Source organism: Nelumbo nucifera, chromosome 1 (assembly GCF_055504915.1).
Source record: "Nelumbo nucifera cultivar China Antique chromosome 1, China Antique-T2T, whole genome shotgun sequence".
In the NCBI taxonomy this organism is placed as follows: domain Eukaryota; kingdom Viridiplantae; phylum Streptophyta; class Magnoliopsida; order Proteales; family Nelumbonaceae; genus Nelumbo; species Nelumbo nucifera.
The window spans coordinates 2,572,201-2,587,130 of NC_142649.1; the positions used below are offsets into that span (position 1 = coordinate 2,572,201).

General features: G+C 39.4%; 1 protein-coding gene across 2 annotated transcripts; it reads left to right on the forward strand.

The window, feature by feature from the left end:
• The first annotated feature begins 40 nt into the window (after nucleotides 1-40).
• On the forward strand, nucleotides 41-14,930 carry LOC104605299 (homeobox-leucine zipper protein HDG11-like). Of its 2 annotated transcripts, none has more exons than XM_010270019.2 (11): nucleotides 41-404; nucleotides 10,352-10,509; nucleotides 11,344-11,461; nucleotides 11,586-11,774; nucleotides 11,873-12,334; nucleotides 12,441-12,542; nucleotides 12,670-12,879; nucleotides 12,980-13,160; nucleotides 13,272-13,540; nucleotides 13,639-13,728; nucleotides 13,852-14,930. In XM_010270019.2, the coding sequence occupies exons 2-11, from the start codon at nucleotides 10,397-10,399 to the stop codon at nucleotides 14,236-14,238; spliced, it is 2,121 nt and encodes a 706-aa protein (XP_010268321.1). In that variant the 5' UTR covers nucleotides 41-404; nucleotides 10,352-10,396; the 3' UTR covers nucleotides 14,239-14,930. The 2 variants fall into 2 exon arrangements, with proteins under 2 accessions (XP_010268321.1, XP_010268322.1); XM_010270020.2 differs by having other exon boundaries at nucleotides 13,097-13,160.

The window sequence follows — 14,930 nt, forward strand, 5'->3', positions numbered from 1 at the left end:
CCACAGAGAGGTTTAAAAGCCTCGAGAAGAGAGAGAGAGAGAGAGGATTTTAGAGAGTGTGCGTGTGTGAACGAGGAAGGAAACTAGGGGGAGAGTACATTGAATGCGATCCGACAGATTTCACCAAACCCCCGTCCGACGGCATAAGGACGAGTTAAGAGGGGTGGAGGGATGGATTGTACGGGCGTTGAAAACCATTTTCAAAACTTCACTCTGCTGCTTCTCTTTCTCCATTCCCAGCGCCACTCGCACTCGGTAGTAGCAGTAGCAGCAACCCCAGCGGTGGTGGTGGTGCTGCTGCTGGGCTCGCACCGCCTCCATCTGTAGCCACTTCCTCCGCTGACGACGGTCGCAGTACAATGCCTAACTGTCGCCACCGACTTCCCCCCTGCCGTCGGTGACAGGTATCCGATTTTTCCTTTTTTTTTTTTTGTAGTGCTGTAGTTCTAGTCATCCGTGCCTTGGCATCTCTCTCTCTCTCTCTCTCTCTCTCTCTCTCTCTCTCTCCCACTAACCGACAAGGATTGCTTCAGCTTTTGCTTTTGGTGTAAGAAAATCAAAACCCATGTCTACAATCTTCATGTCTCGCGAGATGACCCACGCCCACCTACCTGCTTGTTCTCTCTATTTCATTTTTTATATTGGGTTTCAGACTTCAGAGTCAATGAAGAGACTCGAAAGCCAAAACACACCACACGTGAAAAGCCGCCTTCTTCTCCATTTTTATTGTTTATGGAAACCGGGGTTTAAGGAAGCCTGATGATGGATTCATGTACATCCCCAAAAGGAGTCTCCCAAAAAGAAAAAAAGAATCACCTGGAGCCTGGAGCCTGGAGGAGGGCAGGACAAGCCAGGTTCCAAAACGGCTAAAGCTGAGGCCGGATAACTGGGCCTTGAAGAGGCGAGGCGTAGGCCTAAAGGCCCTAAACAACGAATGCATGAAGACGTGTTACTAAGTTCCTAATCCTACACAACAATCCTGTAAAGCGCATTTTGTTACTAGTTTTAACTTTTACGTTCAAGCCCCAAAATATACAATTTATATTGATCATGTAAATAAACTAGGCGTAAATGGCATTCAATGGGAAAGGTCTAAGAGAAAGATATATTGGAAGGCACATAGCCAAGTAGCTTACAGAATAACTAAATTACAAAAACCCTCAATGCAGATAACCCTGCACAAGACAAATTGAAGCTTTGGAAAAGGTAATCCCTATTTCCTATTCACCTTAAAACATGTATTTTTCTAACTAATGGAACACCATCCTGTAAAATAAGATAATAATAAAACATTCTAACAGCCATAAGATTGGTTAGCACATGAATGCAATTGTATTATAAAAAAATGCAATTTTAACTTATTTTCTTCCTAAAGTACTTAATCATAACATGTTATTAAATTTCAGTATTTCATTATTGATTTCAATTCATTAGATGTTTCATGCATCATATACTTGTTATCTAGAAAAACGTTGAAGGCAATATTAGCATTAGCTCTTGATAGATAAAAGTAATCTATTAGGGTAAAATCAGTATTTAAAAAGGTGCTGGTGGTGTGCTTCAAGGCTAGGCGCTAGGAAAATGCCTCGAGGCACATAATAGAAGCATATGGATGCTGTGATGCCTATGCCTCCAGTATAGAGGTTTCTGAATATATGCCTTTGTTGTGCTATATATAGGAGGAATGCATCTCACATGCTCTTACCTTTTAAGCTAGTTTTTATAACAAAAATATTATAAATAAAAGTGGGACACCTTTTGTTTGTTCTTCATAATACAAAGGATAAAAACTGTCCAAATTTGTTTTTACTACATTATAATAAATTGTTATAAATAGAAGTGGCGTCTTTGATTTAATGCATTGCAAATTTGCAATCAATTGAAAACTCCATCGGTATCTAGCTTACTTGGGGATTGACAGGGAGAAAAGAAAACTGAAATCCTTTAGGCTCAGTTTGGAAAGTGTCATGGCTCAAAGTATTGAAAACGCAAGTCCTATCGGTAAGGTAATATTAAGAGACATATTGGGATACATTGTAGATATGCATGGATATGGATGAAAAATCAAGACATGCATGGATAAACTAATAAATTCAAATAAATCTTAAAAATATACATTAATAACAACAGTATAACTTTTATATAATTATAAATGAGTTATTTAAACATAAAAACCATGCTTCAAGGGTTTATATCAATTGTGAGATATCGGGACACAATTGGTAACCATTGAAGAATAATGGAAGAACTAAAATTTATATTTGTATATCTTAATTGTCATAAATCAATATAATTTGTGTTAATATTTATTATTATATAAATTTTAAGAATCAGTTTTAGTATTTATTGCCAAAAAATCCCTTAAGAATAAAAAAGATGCTTAAGAATAAAAGTGCATATATTTATGACAAGCAAGTATAGCATGGCTTAATGGTGGATTTGTGCTTGTTGCATACTATTAACTAGGGTTCAAATCCTCCTATTTGTAGTTTCTATAGCTAGTTTAAGACTTTAAGGTCTATTTAATGGCATTCTTTAAATTCAAATTCGAATTTGAATATTGATTAAATATATTAAATTAGCATCAAATATAGGAGTTATTGAAAGAGTGGGAGTAATTATTGGAGTTATTAGAGAGAGAAGGAATAATTATAGAGGTTATAGGGGGTAATTATATGAGTTATTGGAGAGAGAAGAATGACATTAAATAATATAAACAATCTAATACACATGTATCAATTGATACATACATAGTATCGGTTCGTATTGGAACTGTATCGTCCGGTATAGATCTGAAACGACTTGAAATAGGCCCGTATCAGTCTGTGCATTGGTCGATACAGACTGATACGTTGTGAAATTTAAAACCTTAGAGAGAGTACAAATGGAAATGTGTATATACATACATAGTATCAGTTCGTATTGGAACTGTATCGTCCGGTATAGATCTGAAACGACTTGAAATAGGCCCGTATCAGTCTGTGCATTGGTCGATACAGACTGATACGTTGTGAAATTTAAAACCTTAGAGAGAGTACAAATGGAAATGTGTATAGTGCAAATTGAGCCTTGTCTTTAGTTTGAAGGAAAAGGTAGGGAAACCTATACAACAATTGTATTGGTTTCCCTACCTTTTCCTTAAAACCAAACACAACATAAGGGAACCAACTAAGAGATAGGGGTTCGTTGGTGGTATCTAGCTAGCTCCTCTTCCCTACCTTTCCCTACCTTTGAAGCAGAACGGAGATGCCTCAGAAAGGGGCTCATCTTCTACTCAGAGTCTGCTAGCTCCCCCTTCTTTGACTAAACCTATTCTCAATCCAACAGATTATGGCTTTTTAGGGTTGAGTTCTGATTCAAATGGTCCTATTCTCAATGCTCCATCTGAACCTTTATCTCCAAGTATGAATGTCATTAAGTTTTTGTGTATTGATGTTTCTCTTGTGCCTGTAATTGATATTTATTAGCTCCAAGCCTTACTTGTAACCAATCAAGAGGGGCAGAAGGAGGATGAGGAGGGGAGTTCGGAGGAAAGGGCGGTCGAGGGTGTATGTTGGGAGCAAGAAGAGAGGATTTGGGGATTAGTATGTGAATCTTTTGAGGAGCTTGTAAGGAAGAAGTGGCTGTAGTTGACGGAGTAGGCTTGGAAAAACAAGAAGGATGGCAAGATGTGAGAAACACCATAGGTGAGAGGAGGGAGAATGGGGGAGATCCTATGGTAGGACGTACAAGAGCGATGGGCCTGAAGCTAAGGGAATCGAGAAATATCAAAGTTTATTCCAAAAAGAAAGGGGAAAAGGATTCTCAAAGGAAGAAAATATGACAAAGGTTGAGAGGTTGAAATATGATGTGGCATGTGACCTAGAGTTTAGTGCTAGGGGGGAGAGGAGAAAGGGGTCAAAGTAAGTGGTCACATTGGTGTGGGGTTGGTTTTATGAGTTGCTATGAAGATAATCAGTTGGAATGTTAGAAGATTGGGTAGTGGCAGGAAGAGGAGGGTAATAAATGACTTGCTTAGAAAGGAAAACCTAGACATAGTCATGTTGTTGGAAATGAGAGTAGTGGAAGTAGATAGAAGGTGGGTGTGAAGTGTTTGGAGGTCTAGACAGGTTGTTTGTACCCTTGGGGGGGGGGGGGGTCGAGAGGTGTGGTCGTTATGCAGAGGTGTGAGGTGGTAGAATCATTGGAAGAATTAGTAGGTCAATTTTTGGTCTCTTTGAAATTTAAGAATGCGGGAGATGGCTTTACTTGGGTTCTGTCGAATGTCTATCTCCCTAATAGATATATAGAGAGAAGTGAATTGTGGGAGGAGCTCTTTGATATTAGAGGTTTGTGGGATGACCCTTGGTGTTTAGGCGATGATTTTAATGTGATTAGATTTACAAATGAAACAAACAACCTTAACCAAGTGACCTCTACTAGAAGTTTAATGAGTTTATTGAGTTGTGTGAGTTAAAAGAGGTTCCTATCCAATAGATTGTGTTTACTTGGTTTATCATGCAAAGTTCTCCTACATGGTCAAAGTTGGACAGGTTTATCTTCAGTATTGATAGGGAAGAACATTGGGTAGGGTTGATGGGAGCCTTAGCTAGAGTTACTTCTGATCATTGTCCAATTAGAATTGTTACAGAGGACTTCTTGAGTGGCCCCATCCCTTTTAGGTTTGAAAACATGTGGCTTACACACTTGGATTTCATCCATAGAGTGGAAGAGTGGTGGAATGAAGAGCTAAGAGGAGTTCATTAGAAAGGAGAAAGATTTTATAAAATAATACAAAGGCTTAAAGGTAAAATCAAGGAATGGAACAAAGAACATTTTGGCAGAATTGAGGAGAGAAAGTTAAGTGTTACCTCCTAAATAGAGCAATTGGATGATAAGGAATACTAGGATTCCCTAAGTGAGTGAGGATAGAAACTTGAGATGGTCTTTGAAGAAGGAATTGAAAGAAATTTTGTCAAGGGAAGAGATTTGTTGGAGACAGAAATAAAGAGGCAAGTGGATCAAGGAGGGAGATGGCAATACAAAATTCTTTCATGCGGTTGCTAATTGAAGGAACAGAAAGAATTTTGTGGCTAAATTGGAAACTATTTGCAAAGAGATAAATGATCAAGAGATGATTTCCTAATGCTTTGTGGATCACTTCAAAGTAGGGGAGTGGTGAACTCCAAATGGAGGTGGGAAAGGGGATTTGGGAAGAATTAGAGTTTTTTGGGGATGAGAAAAAAAAGATCTTTTGTTGAGTTAGAAGGGGGCAAGAGGAAGGAGAGGATATATAACAGAAAGAAAAGATTTCTAGAAACTACACAGGGTGTGGAAGAAGGAAAGGAGGTGAGGAGAGAGGGCGGGAAGGGTGCTCGGAGGGGAAGAGAGGGGAAGGGCAGGAGAAGGGGGAGGAAAGAGGGGAGATAGTTCAGGTTTTGGATTTGATCCAAAACGGAGAAGTGGAAATCGACAGCTTGGTAGAGAGGGAGGTATCGGTCAGCAAATCCTTGGGTTTGCTTTTCTGGGGAGGGGAAGAATTTGCAAGGAAGGCCTTTGAGCACTTTGAGAAGTTTAGGAGGGAGGAGAAAATAAAAAAAAAAAGAAGAAAAAATTGGGAAGGATAAGGAGTGGGATGAAGAAGGGGGAGAGAGGAAATGGGTAAGGACTGAAGGAAAATTTCCATTTTCGTTGTATATAGCAGGAAAAGAAGGATGAGTGTGATTAGTTGGAATGTAAGGGGTTTGAGAGAGAAGGAAAGGAAGGCGGTGGCGAGAAATTTAATTAGGAGTCACTGTCCTGCAGTTATGCTGCTTCAGGAGACAATTTGAATCTTTTAATTTGGGTTTCAAGCAGGAGGTTTGGGAAGGAGCAGCGGGAAGTGGCTGGAGCTGAATGCAGTGGGTCTGTCAGGGGGTTTACTCATGCTTTTGGATCCAGGGGCCTTCAGAAAAGTGGGGAAGAAGGTGGGAAAGTTCTAAATGTCTATTTATCTGAAAGAGGTGAATGGATGGTGGTACTGGGGTATAACAAATGTCTACGGACCAAATTCAGAGGGAGAAAGGGATGCATTTTGGGAAGAGTTGGAGGAGCTGAACCAATCGAGGGCTGGCTCGTTGTTGTGTTAGCTGGGTTGTCCCAGCATTGACGCAGAATCAAATCCCGCAACCAGCACTTTGGGGAGAAAAGGGGTAAAGGGGAAAGGGAAAAAGTTATTGCTGATGAACCAAAAAAAAGAGTTGGAGGAGTTGAGGGGGTTGTGGAATGGTCCTTGGGTGTTAAGGGACTTTAATGTAGTAAGGAGGAGTGAGATGAAAGGAGGGAGGGACAGAAGGGTCACTATTGGAGAAAGGGATGCATTTTGGGAAGAGTTGGAGGAGCTGAACCAGTCGAGGGCTGGCTCGTTGGTGTGTTAGCTGGGTTGTCCCAGCATTGACGCGGAATCAAATCCCGCAACCAGCACTTTGGGGAAAAAAAGGGGGCAAAGGGGAAAGGGAAAAAGTTATTGCTGATTAACCAAAAAAAAAAGAGTTGGAGGAGCTGAGGGGGTTGTGGAATGGTCCTTGGGTGTTGGGGGACTTTAATGTAGTAAGGAGGAGTGAGATGAAAGGAGGGAGGAACAGAAGGGTCACTTTTGGAGATGAGGAGATTTGGGGATTTCATCGAGGGAGGTGGACTTATTGATCCACCTTTAAGTGGTGGAAGATTTTCCTGGTTGAATGGTCAGTTTCCAGCAATCCTTAGAAGGTTGGACAGGTTTTTATGCTTTTAGGTGATTGGGTGGAGTACGTGAGGGAGGTGGTTCAGGAAGCTTTGGCACTAAGGATGTCAGACCATAAACCAATAATTTTAAGAAAGTTTGTAGCTGCGAATGGAGTGAGACCTTTCAAGTTTGAAAATGTCTGGTTACAAGAACCAAATTTTTTGGAGTGGGCTGAAGAGAGGTGGAAGGTTCAGCAGCTCTTAGAATATTGAGAAAGTTTCAGTTCTTGAAAGAAGAACTGAGGGGTAGAAGAATGGAGGTGTTTGGCAGATCAGAATTGAGGAAGAAAGAAGTTTTGGAGAAGTTAGCAAGGCTGGATAGGCTGGAAGAAGATGGGCAGTTCTTGAGAGAGGCTCTCTTAGAGAAGGAAACCCTAGAAAGGGAGTTGGAGAGGTTAATATCAAGGGAGGAAGTGAGTTGGAGGCAGAAATCAAGGGCAATCTGGTTGAGGGAGGGATACAGGAACACAGCATATTTTCGGGCTTTTGCAAGCGTAAGGAAAAGGAGAAATCTCATTTCAAGAATTCAGGTAGGAGAGGATTTGACGGATTCATGGGAGGAGATACAGAAAAAGGTGGACTTTTACAAGAATCTGTTTTTGGAAAGGGGTTGGAGGTGGGTGACCTCAGGGAGTTTGGAGCCTAGGACATTAAGTGATAATTCAGCAAGTTGACTGGAAAGGAAGGTGGAGGTTGAGGAGATCAGAGATGCTTTGAAAAGGATTGAAGGGGACAAAGCCCCAGGGCCTGGTTGATTTAATTTTAGCTCCATTAAGGCTGGTTGGGGCTTCTTTGAGGAAGGTTTTGTTCAAATGATCAATGAGTTCTGTGACACAAAAGATATGGAGAAAAGATTGAATGCCACTTTTGTTCTTTGATTCAAAAGAAGGATGGGCAGTGAATGTTAAAGACTTCAGACCAATTAGTTTAATAAGTAGTCCTTGTAAGCTTCTGGCCAAGGTTTTATCAAGGAGGCTGAAAGCAGTTTTGCATGGGGTGGTAGGAGAAACCCAGATGGTTTATGGGGAAGGTAGGCAAATTTTGGATGGGGTATTGGTGGCTAGTGAGTGTATTGATTCTAACTGAGAAGTGGGAGGCTGGGATAGCACTTGATGGGCTTTGCAAGGTTGACATTGTGAAGGCATACGATCATGTGAAATGGGGTTCTTAGAGGAGATAGCGCTTGATGGGCTTTGGGGAAAAATGGAGAAGCTGGATGTATTCTTGTGTCTCTTGAGTTTTCTTTTTTCTACTTCCCAATGGAGTCTCTTCAGAATTCTTTCAAGCATCCAGAGGTTTGCTGCAGGGAGATCCAATTTTTCCTTTGTTATTTGTTCTGGTTATGGAGGTGTTGAATCCACTTATGGTGAAGGGTTCTCAACTGGGCTGGGTTGAAGGTTTTAGAGTGGGTTTGGAGGGCCCCTACATTTCTCATCTTCAGTATGCGGATGGCATCCTCTTTTTTTTTTTTTTCGATGCTTTAGTGGATCAAGTGCTGAGTTTAAGGGCATTACTGGCTAACTTTGAGATGTTAACTGGTCTGAAAGTTAATCTGTCCAAGAGTCTATTAATCGGAGTGGGTGAAATAGGAAGAGAGGTGTTGGAACAGTGTGCTGCAGTTTTTGAATGTCAGATAGGGAAATTACCTTTCCTATATTTGGGTCTCCTGGTGGGGTCCAAGATTTTTAAAGTAGGGGTGTGGAGGCCAGTGCTAGAAAGGGTGGAAAAAAAACTGGAGAAGTGGAAAGCAAAATACCTGTTTTTAGGGGGACAGAATAACACTTATTAAAAGTGTCCTCTCAAGCTTACCAACATACTATTTGTCATTCTAAAGATTCCAAGGAAATTGAAGAATGTCTACTGCTGTTAGAAAATCTGCAACAACTAATATTTCTATCTCTTCAAGGGAGGGATTGTGGTGTAAAGAGTGCAAAAAGAGATTCACTGTGATATCTTTCTACATGGCACTGATAAAGGAGCAGCTGGTAGCTGATCAAGTGGAGGGAGTGTGGGGGAACCCTATCCCCCTTAGAGTGGAAGCTTTCGTTTGGTTAGTGTCCTTGGATAGCATTTTAACTTCAGACCACCTGAAGAGTAGAGGTTTTTGCATGGCAGGCTTCTGCTATCTTTGTGGTATGGATGAGAAGACAGTCTACCACTTGTTCTGCTCTTGCAGGATTGACAAATTTATGTGGAGATTTAATTCCTTTCTTTCTGGAACAAGAGTGTTTCAGCCTTACTACAGAAGAGCTGTTCTCTTCCTGGCCAAGATTTAATGGTTGTAAGAAAGCAAGGATTGTGTGGAGTTGCATCCCTTTTGCAGTCTGCTGGGTTATCTGGAATGAGAGAAACAGGAGACTATTTGAGAATAAATAGAAGAATATTGGAAGGTTGATAGTTATGGTTGAAAATTTGGTGTCCGATTGGACTCTGGTGCATCCAGAATTTCATCAGACTATCAGAGCAGAATTGGGAGATAACTTTTGGAATTTTCTTGAGTTACAGACTTGTAATCTTGATCAGTTCCTTGTTTCTTGTAGTGTTGGTTGTATGTGTTAAGGCTGTGTTGGGTGTTATCTTGACGCCCCTTGGATTGTATGAATCATTTTTTCTTTAATGAAAATTTTTATTTTGATTCTTCAAAAAAAAAAAAAAGAATATAATTGTACATTATTTTATTTATATAATACATGTTTATACCTATATATTCCTATATAGGTATTTATATATGTTATATACATATGCTGATGTGTCATGGTTTGACCCGTTCAACCTGGAGGCAAAAATGGGTCAGCCTATGGGTCGGTTTTTAAAACATTGCATTTACAAAAGCAGAGTTTAATCCCACAAATTTCTGTTTCTTCAAATATTACCCCTTTAATCTAGAAAGGACAGAAGAACATTATAGATTAGTCACCCTTTGTTCTGTCATGTTTATTCCTTGTATATAGCATCACCAGTATGGGGCCAGAATCATGTAATTCCTAGTACCATTTACATAATTTTTTTAATTGATGTGTGAAACTCAAAGTAGGTATGGCAATTGACAAGGTATGTATTGATGCATCAAATGAAGTAATTTCTCATGGACACTGACCACGGCAGATTGTAACATTCTGCCTCATCAATTATAATTCTTCTTTCAAGTTTATAGTTTGCATAAACATCTCATTTATCACCTACAAACCCTTGCTAGTTAAAGAAGGAAATTTTCTTTCAGCTAAATTGTATCTAAAGGAGTAAATATGTTTTCCTTTTGGGCACATTGGGGAGTTCATGAAAGTTCCAATCGTGGTTATCACTGTATGTTATTAAACTTGTATGAAGATCAAAATATTTGGCATAAGGATTCTCACTAGCAAGCTTGTTATAAGAGATGAAGCATAATCTCTTCAGTGCACGTAACCAACTTAGGAAGGGGATGGGATGGAGAGAGAAACTGAAACTCAAAAAAAAAAAAAAAAGAAAATTCTTTTCCTTTATTTTTGTAACTTTTTGCTTGTCTCTTTTTATTTGACGGGGGAACCAAAAACCTTCCTTTCATTTTTCTTTTATGCTTTTCTTATTGATTTGATCTGCTCTTATTGGTATCATGATGTGAGGAAAACAGGTTTCTCAACAACTAAAGAAGAGCAGCTGGTGGTGATCATTTAAAATGGAATCTGACACTAGAGGCAGTGGATCAGGTGAGGACCTAGATGCATCTGATCCTCAGAGGAAGAAGCGGTACCATCGCCACACTGCTCGTCAGATTCAGGCACTTGAAGCGTAAGGAAACACTGTTATATATTGGATAACATTATTGTTATTTCTGCTATTGTTCTTATTGTTGTTGTTTAGAATATAATAGGCCTTGTAGTGCTGCTTTAGTTTTTGTAGAAACAATTAGAAATATATGCAAATGGTGATGCATGATCTTGCGACAAGATTGAAGCATGAACCTATTTCTATTTTTTCAGTTAACTATTTATGTTTTGGACTAATACATTTGATCTTGTTGAGCTTTCCATTTTTTAATTCCCTCAAGTGTTCAATGATGTTCTGACTTCTGATCTGCATATATCTATCTGAACTGCCACTACCTCCAACCAATTCCTTCATTTTTTATTATTTTGGATGGAGGAAGAGGAAGTGTATAAGAGATTTGGCGTTTATTCAGTTGTTTTCTCCTTTTATTATACATGATTTACAATTCCAAGTTACTAATTTCTAAAAATGCTTTTTAAAACTAAGATGACCCTTATACATATAGAGGACATTTATTCTAACATCTAATAGTACATTCTAAATTCCTCAAAACAATGATGGAAGGTATTATTTTTCATATAAAATTAATTACAAGGGGCCTGCTGTACTTATCTTGTTCAGAACTTTGTTTCCTTTATCATGTCATTACATCTCTCTTTTATCATGTTTTCTTTTGTTGATGTCAACCTTATTTTTGGTCCATATTCTTGGTTTGGTTTACCTTGATTTGAAACATTATTCCAATGGATATACTGGCTATTTGTTTTGTCATTTTCTGTAATGATATTCTCTTTGTTGATGTTGATGATGGTTATTCTTGTGATGGTAATGATTTTGTTATTTATGGGGATGAAGGATGTTCAAGGAGTGTCCCCACCCAGATGAAAAACAACGCATGCAACTAAGCAGGGATTTGGGGCTAGAGCCTCGCCAAATAAAATTTTGGTTTCAAAACAGGAGAACACAGATGAAGGTAGAGTTGTTTCTTATTTTTTTCTCTTAAGGGAGTGTGGTATGCCCTTTTCTCCTCTGTATTGTTCTCCATTGGATGATTCTTCATATACCAGTATCCTTTTCTCCTCTGTATTCTACTCCAGGCACAACATGAACGTGCGGATAATTGTGCCCTTCGGGCAGAGAATGATAAGATCAGGTGTGAGAACATAGCAATCAGAGAGGCACTGAAGAATGTAATCTGCCCATCATGTGGTGGTCCTCCTGTGGGGGATGACATGTATTTTGATGAACAAAAGCTGCGAATGGAGAATGCCCGACTGAGAGAAGAGGTAACATTTGGATGACCGGAACATAGATCGCTTCTATTTTTCTCATTTCTAGATCTTGTTTTGTTCATTTTCTTTTTTTCTTTGAGATACTTTTACAGCTTGATAGGGTATCTAGCATTGCAGCAAAGTACATTGGAAGGCCTATTTCACAACTCCCAACTATTCAACCTATTCCAGTTTCTTCATTGGATTTATCAGTAGGGAGTTTTGGTGGTCAAGGAATGGTTGGGCCTTCTCTTGATCTTGATCTTCTTCCAGGAAGTTCTTCAGTTCCACAGTTTCCGTTTCAGACAGTAGTAATCTCGGAGATGGACAAGCCACTAATGGCAGAAATAGCTGCGAATGCCCTGGATGAATTAATCAGACTTTTGCAGACAGATGAACCTTTGTGGATGAAGTCTACAACTGACGGGAGGGATGTTCTTGACCTTGAAAACTATGAACGAACTTTTCCAAGACCTAATCGGATGAAAAACCCCAATGTTCAGATTGAGGCATCAAGAGACTCAGGTGTGGTGATTATGAATGGTTTGGCATTAGTTGACATGTTTATGAATTCGGTAAGTTCTGTTCCTTTATTTTATTGTAATCCAATTCATAAACAAAAGGGATAATTACTCAATTTTGCGGTTCTCATTCATCTAATGATGCTTGAATTAAATGCAGAACAAATGGGTTGAGTTGTTCCCTACTATCGTCTCTAAGGCGAGGACCGTTGAAGTACTTTCCTCTGGGATGATTGGAAATCGAAGTGGTTCTTTACAACTGGTAATTATTAGTATGTTCATCACTTCTATTTTATCAGAATAATTTCTCGGTTGGTATCTTTTTACCAGTAACAATTTTTGGTTGCTAATTTATGAGGATTCAGTCTGATATAAAATAGTATATGCAGATTTATGCAGAATTGCAGGTGCTCTCACCTCTTGTGTCAACTCGAGAACTCTACTTTCTCCGTTATTGTGAACAAATTGAGCAAGGCTTGTGGGCAATAGTGGATGTGTCCTTTGATTCCTCCCGAGAAAACCAATTCCTCTCATCTTCTCATTGTCGAAGGCTTCCCTCTGGATGCTTGATTCAAGACATGCCCAATGGATATTCCAAGGTAAAAATTAATTAGATTCATGTTCTCTGTTGTTCATTCCCTGTCACACCCAAGCAAGTTGTAACCTGGCAAACCCATGTTCTGAGAAATATTTTGATAGATCTCTTGGGTGGAACATATGGAATTGGAAGAGAAGACCTCTACTCATAGGCTTTATAGAGATTTAGTTTACAGTGGGATGGCATTTGGAGCTGAAAGATGGCTTGCAACACTGCAGAGGATGTGTGAAAGATTTGCTTGCCAGATGGTGACATCTACCTCTGCTCGAGATCTTGGAGGAGGTATGAAATAAGATTCTTTTGATCACTTATCTTCTTTTGATCAGATTTTAATGGTGGATTAGTCCTTTGACATTTTACATTTGTGTTATTAATTATGATGCTGGTGTGCAGTGATCCCTTCAGCTGAAGGAAGGAGAAGCATGATGAAGCTTGCCCAGAGAATGATTAATAGTTTTTGTGCTAGCATAAGTGCATCAAATGGTCACCGTTGGACTACACTTTCTGGACTGAATGACATTGGTGTTCGGGTAACTGTTCACAAGAGTACAGAAGCTGGCCAGCCTAATGGTGTGGTCCTCAGTGCCACAACCTCTATATGGCTTCCGGTTTCTCCTCAAAATGTCTTCAATTTCTTTCGAGACGAGAGGACTCGAGCTCAGGTGTATATGAATTGAAAATTTTTGATTCATCAATGTTCTGACATGCCTAAAAACAGAATGACTATCACATATATTAATATTGCTTTTTATTTTATCAGTGGGATGTTCTTTCAAATGGTAACTCAGTCCAAGAGGTTGCCCATATTGCAAATGGATCACATCCAGGAAACTGTATATCTGTTCTTCGGGTATGCTCTTTCATCACAATGCCTACATGCATAGAGTTAGAGCTTCCATTTTGTCATTTTCTTTGGTTTGTCTCTGATTATTCTGCCACGGTAGTGGGCTAATAACCAGATTATCTACGACAGGCTTTTAATGCTAGCCAGAACAATATGTTGATACTTCAGGAAAGTTGTACAGATTCATCAGGATCACTGGTTGTCTATTCTCCTGTGGATCTTACAGCCATTAATATAGCAATGAGTGGGGAGGACCCATCTCACATCAGTCTACTGCCATCAGGATTCACTATTTCTCCGGATGGGCAGTTGGACCAAGTAATGGGAGCATCAACAAGTTCATTGCAAGGGAGTATGAGCAAGTCAAGTGGATCACTCATAACTGTAGCATTTCAGATTCTTGTGAGCAGCTTGCCATCTGCAAAGTTGAACCTAGAGTCAGTGACAACGGTTAATAATCTTATCAGCACCACTGTCCAGCAAATCAAAGCTGCCTTGAATTGTCCCAGTTCCTGATGATCTACTATTAAAATGGTCCTGCTTCACAGCTCTCTTTATCTGCTCTTTACCCTCTTGAAGACAACAGAACTCGGGCTCTTGCTGGCTACATTCAAAAGGGAGAGGTATTTGGTTGGGTGGTTGTATTTGAATGCTTTCATCAAGAGCTGAAATGGGTCCATCATCTATTTCTGCTTCCTCTTCCAAAGCTCGTAATTTAGATTTCTACAACAGCACTTTCACATTTTACCTTGAAAGAGAAGTCCTTAAAGAGGGAGTCAAGAACGCACCATAGCTGTCTTTTCCTTGCTGTGTCGACTCATCTTTCTTTTTCTCCTTCACACTTTCTGTAGTAGTTTTTCCATCTCTTCTTTTAAATCCTCCTTTATTCACTCTTCCTTTTTAATTTCTCGCTCAATCTGGCAGTTTTCTATCATCACCACTCTGCCTCATTTCCAACACAGCAAGAGTAATGGTTCGGGTATTGACTTCTGTCCAGGAACTACTTTTTCATCTATGGATATTGCATACTATGTGGAAAATTTCCCAGTTTATACTCTTTTGAGGCTCCTCTTAGTGGTTGTTTATCTGAAGAGAAAATCTCCTCAGTTTTGAATTCACTTGTCTTGGAAGTTATTAAATGGATGAATTTAGTGCACTTTTTCTATACAAGGATGGAAACAGGAAATATCAATATAAATATTCTCTTT

Bases quoted from the DNA above. Each gene is read 5' to 3' on its own strand.
- LOC104605299 (XM_010270019.2), top strand. From the start codon at position 10,397: ATGGAATCTGACACTAGAGGCAGTGGATCAGGTGAGGACCTAGATGCA. The intron at 10,510-11,343 runs GTAAGGAAACAC...ATGGGGATGAAG, and splicing joins CAGATTCAGGCACTTGAAGC to GATGTTCAAGGAGTGTCCCC. The intron at 12,335-12,440 runs GTAAGTTCTGTT...AATTAAATGCAG, and splicing joins TTGACATGTTTATGAATTCG to AACAAATGGGTTGAGTTGTT.